Source organism: Rhinopithecus bieti, unplaced genomic scaffold, assembly GCF_001698545.2.
Source record: "Rhinopithecus bieti isolate Rb0 unplaced genomic scaffold, ASM169854v2 scaffold_64298, whole genome shotgun sequence".
In the NCBI taxonomy this organism is placed as follows: Eukaryota; Metazoa; Chordata; class Mammalia; order Primates; family Cercopithecidae; genus Rhinopithecus; species Rhinopithecus bieti.
The window spans coordinates 14,788-19,698 of record NW_016824168.1 but is presented as its reverse complement, the minus strand read 5'-3'; the positions used below and the strand labels follow the sequence as shown (position 1 = coordinate 19,698).

Sequence of the window (4,911 nt, the reverse complement as noted above, 5' to 3'; positions counted from 1 at the left end):
AAAAAAAAAAAAAAAAAAAATTCATAAACTTAGTTTCTTAAAACGATGAAATCTGTCATCTGACAGTTCTGGAGACCAGAAATGCTAAAATCAAGCTATAGGCAGAGCTGGGCCCTCCTGGGGATTCCAGGCGAGAAGCTGGTTCCCGCCTTTCCCAGCATCCAGAGGCGCCTGCATCCCTCCGCTTAGGGCCCCTTTCTCCCCCTTCACAGCCTCAGCGCAGCCTCTTCCCGTCCCTTTTTGACTCCCACCCTCCTGCCTCCTCTTGTGAGGCTGCCGTGAGGACACGGGGCCCCAGATCATCCAGACCCTCTCCTGCCTCAGGGTCCTGCCGTCAATCCCAACTGCAGAGTCCCTTCTGCCATCAGAGGCAACACAGCTGTGGGTGGAAGGGATGAGGTGGGGCCTCCTTCAGGAGACAAAGTCTGGTTCATCAGAGGCAACACAGCTGTGGGTGGAAGGGATGAGGTGGGGCCTCCTTCAGGAGACAAAGTCTGGTTCTGTCCGTGGGTTCTCTGTCCCTACAGAAAAGGAGAACAACTTCCCGCCGCTGCCCAAGTTCATCCCCCTGAAGCCCTGCTTCTACCAGAACTTCTCTGACGAGATCCCGGTGGAGCACCAGGTCCTGGTGAAGAGAATCTACCGGCTGTGGATGTGTGAGTGTGCCTGGTGCGCCCCAGGGTGGGAGGCGAGAGGCGGGGCTGCCGGAGGGAGGGAGCATTCGGGCAGGGGCAGCCCGTCTGGGACCCACTTCCACCCCAGCCGTCCTAGGCCCGGTGGTTCACCGGCGGTGAACGAGGCGGGTGTCCAGGCCCCAGGCCCCAGTGTCCCGGCTTGCACAGTTCATCCTTGACGTGGGGTCACCAGGCTGGGGAAGTGGACAGTGGGTGCCCCATTGCTGGGCAGCATGCTTTCCAACGGCCACACCCCCCCGTGCCTGCTCATCTGCCCTCCCTCTCTTCGCAGTTTACTGCGCCACCCTCGGCGTCAACCTCATCGCCTGCCTGGCCTGGTGGATCGGCGGAGGCTCAGGGACCAACTTCGGCCTGGCCTTCGTGTGGCTGCTCCTGTTCACGCCCTGCGGCTACGTGTGCTGGTTCCGGCCGGCCTACAAGGCCTTCCGGTGAGCAGAGCTGCCGGGGCCGCCTGCACCCGGAGGGAACCGGGGCCCACTTTGTACCCCAGTTCCAGTCCAGCTGTGAGGAGCTGTCCCTTTCTTTGCCCAGTGTGACAGACAGTTCACATCCCGGGGTGGCAAACTGTGGCCCACAAGCCGAAGCCAACTACTGTCTGTTTTGTTTTGCTTTCAGTAATTTTGGCTGGGTGCGGTGGCTCACGCCTGTACTCCCAGCACTTTGGGAGGCCAAGGCAGGCGGATCACCTGAGGTCAGGAGTTCAAGACCAGCCTGGCCAACATGGTGAAACCCCGTCTCTACTACAAATATAAAAATAGCGGGACATGGTGGCAGGCGCCTGTAATCCCAGCTACTCAGGAGGCTGAGGCAGGAGAATCGCTTGAACCCGAGAGGCAAAGCTTGTGGTGAGCCAAGATCGCACCACTGCACTCCACCCTGGGTGACAGAGCGAGACTCTATCTCAAAAAAATAAAAGGCCGGGCATGGTGGCTCAAGCCTGTAATCCCAGCACTTTGGGAGGCCGAGACGGGCGGATCACGAGGTCAGGAGATGGAGACCATCCCGGCTAACACAGTGAAACCCCGTCTCTACTAAAAAATACAAAAAACTAGCCGGGCGAGGTGGCGGGCGCCTGTAGTCCCAGCTACTCGGGAGGCTGAGGCAGGAGAATGTCGTAAACCTGGGAGGCGGAGCTTGCAGTGAGCTGAGATTGGGCCACTGCACTCCAGCCTGGGCGACAGAGCGAGACTGCGTCTCAGAAAAAAAAAAAAGGAATAAAATAGAGTCTCCATTCTCGCCATCTCTGACTGACCCGTTCCTCTCTAGGTGCATCTGGGAGAAGCCAGGGCTGTGGTAACTGTCATGTTTTCTGTCCCTCCCTAGAGCCGACAGCTCCTTTAATTTCATGACATTTTTCTTCATCTTCGGAGCCCAGTTTGTCCTGACCGTCATCCAGGCGATTGGCTTCTCCGGCTGGGGCGTGTGGTAAGCCTCTCTCTGACGGGCGTGGGGGATGTGACGATGTGACGCGGCTCAGCTGTCAGCTGCCGGGGTGTGGGCCTGCTGGGAAGCCAGGAGGCCACGGGAGCATGCTGGTTCGGGATTGTACGCGCTCTCCTACGGAGGGGTCCGAGCTCGCCCAGGCAGCGCCCACATCCTCGCCAGCACCCAGCCATGGTTCGGGATTGTACGCGCTCTTTTAGGGAGGGGTCCGAGCTCGCCCGGGTAGCACCCACGTCCTCGCCAGCACCCAGCCAGCCTTGTCTCCCGAGTGTTGATCACACCCCCGATCTGGGGTCTGGGAGCCAGTTCCTGGCTGCTGATGTTTTTGCACGGATGGCTGCAGGAGGAAGACCTAGACATCTGTGAAAACACACACACCCGGTGCTGTCCCCACACCGGAGAAGCTCACAATCACTCTCTAAGGCTGCCAGGCTCTCAGCATTGATGTTTCTGTCTTACATTTCTGGCTTTTTTTTTGTTTTCTTTTTTTCTCCTTTGTGTTTTTGAGACGGAGTCTTGCTCTGTCACCCAGGCTGGAGTACAGTGGTGCGATCTCTGCTGACTGCAACCTCCACCTCCTAGATTCTCCTGCCTCAGCCTCCTGAGTAGTTGGGATTACAGGCGCCTGCCAACACGCCTGGCTAATTTCTTTTGTATTTTAGTAGTAGAAACACGGAGTTTCACCGTGTTGTCCAGGCTGGTATCGGACTCCTGAGATCAGGCAATCCGCCCTCCTCGGCCTCCCAAAATGCTAGGATTACAGGCGTGAGCCACTGCACCTGGCCTTTTATTATTATTATTATTATTGTTATTATTATTATTATTTGAGATGGAGTCTCTCTCACCTGGGCTGGAGTGCAGTGACATGATCTCTGCTCGCTGCAACCCTCGCCTCCCAGGTTCAAGCAATTCTCCTGCCTCAGCCTCCCGAGTAGCTGGGACTACAGGCGCCCGCCACCATGCCCAGCTGATTTTTGTATTTTTAGTAGAGACGGAGTTTCACCATGTTGGCCAGGCTGGTCTGAAACTCCTGACCTCATGATCCACCTGCCTCAGCCTCCCAAAGTGCTGGGATTACAGACGTGAGCCCCCGCACCCGGCCAGATTTGTGGCTTTTTAAATAGGCTTTTTATTTTGGAATCATTTGGAATTCACAGTTGCAGAGAGTGACTGTTCTCACCCACGTCCCCGACGTGTCTCCCTTGTCCTTGGCACGGCAGGAACTCCCCACGGGTGATGCTGCTTACAGAGCCGTGGGTGCCTTTGGTTTCCCGGACGCCCATTAGCAAGCTCCTATTCAGGGGTGCCTGCCTCACGGGACCGTGGTGGTCTCATGCCAGGGCTCAAATCAGAACCCACATAAGGTCCCGGGTTTCCCGGAATGGTGACTCCTCTCCCTTTAGGACCCCTCGATCTGTGGGCTTCTCCCCTCCTGCACCTGTGCCCGGCGCCAGGCCCTCCAGGGTGGCCGGGATCAGTGGTGGGTGCACCCCTCGGATGTGCCACTGAGGCTGGTCTGTCCCCGCCACCCCGAGAGCCCGAGTGACATTGCCCCAGGGATCTGAGTTAGAGTCCTAGTGAGGGTGTCCCTGGGGCTCCCAGCTCTGCCAGCCTGTGGGGTGCGTCCCCCTCCTGCAGAGGCCGTGGCCGCAGGTCAAGGCGCTGCTCGTCATCCTCTGAGTCCTCCTGAGCCCACAGCTGCTGGCCCCGCTCCCACTGGCACTTCCCTGGGCTCCGGTGCCTCCTGCGAGCCGCCTCCCCGGTGCCTCCCCAGCTCTCCCAGGCTAAGCTGGGTGGACAGGCCTGTGCCCGTGTTGGGTGGTCCTGAGATCCTGGCATGCGGTGAGTGCCCACATATGACCCTCAGAGACCTCCCTGGCCCCTCAGCCCTCGTGCAGTGCGGCAGCAGCGACTTGGCTCTCCTCATGAGAGTCTAGCGTCTTCTGCTGCAGGTCACGGGAGAAGCTGGAGCATGTGGTCCCTGCCCGAGTTGGACAGAAGGTGGACACTCTCAAGCAAGAAACCCAGTGGTCCCTCGAGGCGAGCCCGGCCCCTCGTAATGGGAGAAGTCAAATCACAGCACGTGGCGACTTCATGTCCGCCGTTGGCTTAACGAGGCCCCGTGGTCAGTGTGCTCCTGTGGGGCGAGCCCGGCCCCTCGTAATGGGAGAAGTCAAATCACAGCACGTGGCGACTTCATGTCCGCCGTTGGCTTAACGAGGCCCCGTGGTCAGTGTGCTCCTGTGGGGCGAGCCCGGCCCCTCGTAATGGGAGAAGTCAAATCACAGCACGTGGCGACTTCATGTCCGCCGTTGGCTTAACGAGGCCCCGTGGTCAGTGTGCTCCTGTGGGGCGAGCCCGGCCCCTCGTAATGGGAGAAGTCAAATCACAGCACGTGGCGACTTCATGTCCGCCGTTGGCTTAACGAGGCCCCGTGGTCAGTGTGCTCCTGTGGGGCGAGCCCGGCCCCTCGTAATGGGAGAAGTCAAATCACAGCACGTGGCGACTTCATGTCCGCCGTTGGCTTAACGAGGCCCCGTGGTCAGTGTGCTCCTGTGGGGCGAGCCCGGCCCCTCGTAATGGGAGAAGTCAAATCACAGCACGTGGCGACTTCATGTCCGCCGTTGGCTTAACGAGGCCCCGTGGTCAGTGTGCTCCTGTGGGGCGAGCCCGGCCCCTCGTAATGGGAGAAGTCAAATCACAGCACGTGGCGACTTCATGTCCGCCGTTGGCTTAACGAAGCCCCGTGGTCAGTGTGCTCCTGTGGGGCGAG

The 4,911-nt window shown here is 59.1% G+C and overlaps 1 protein-coding gene across 1 annotated transcript in view; it reads left to right on the top strand.

Annotated features, from left to right (window-relative positions):
- Nucleotides 1-19: 19 nt before the first annotated feature.
- SCAMP4 (secretory carrier membrane protein 4) overlaps nucleotides 20-4,911 on the top strand; it is a 10,509-nt gene continuing 5,617 nt past the window's right edge. Inside the window, exons 1-3 of the mRNA XM_017862163.1 lie at nucleotides 20-656; nucleotides 967-1,123; nucleotides 2,019-2,120. Of these exons, the coding sequence (XP_017717652.1) occupies nucleotides 395-656; nucleotides 967-1,123; nucleotides 2,019-2,120 (521 nt within the window). The 5' untranslated portion in view covers nucleotides 20-394. The remainder of the gene's footprint in view (nucleotides 657-966; nucleotides 1,124-2,018; nucleotides 2,121-4,911) is intronic.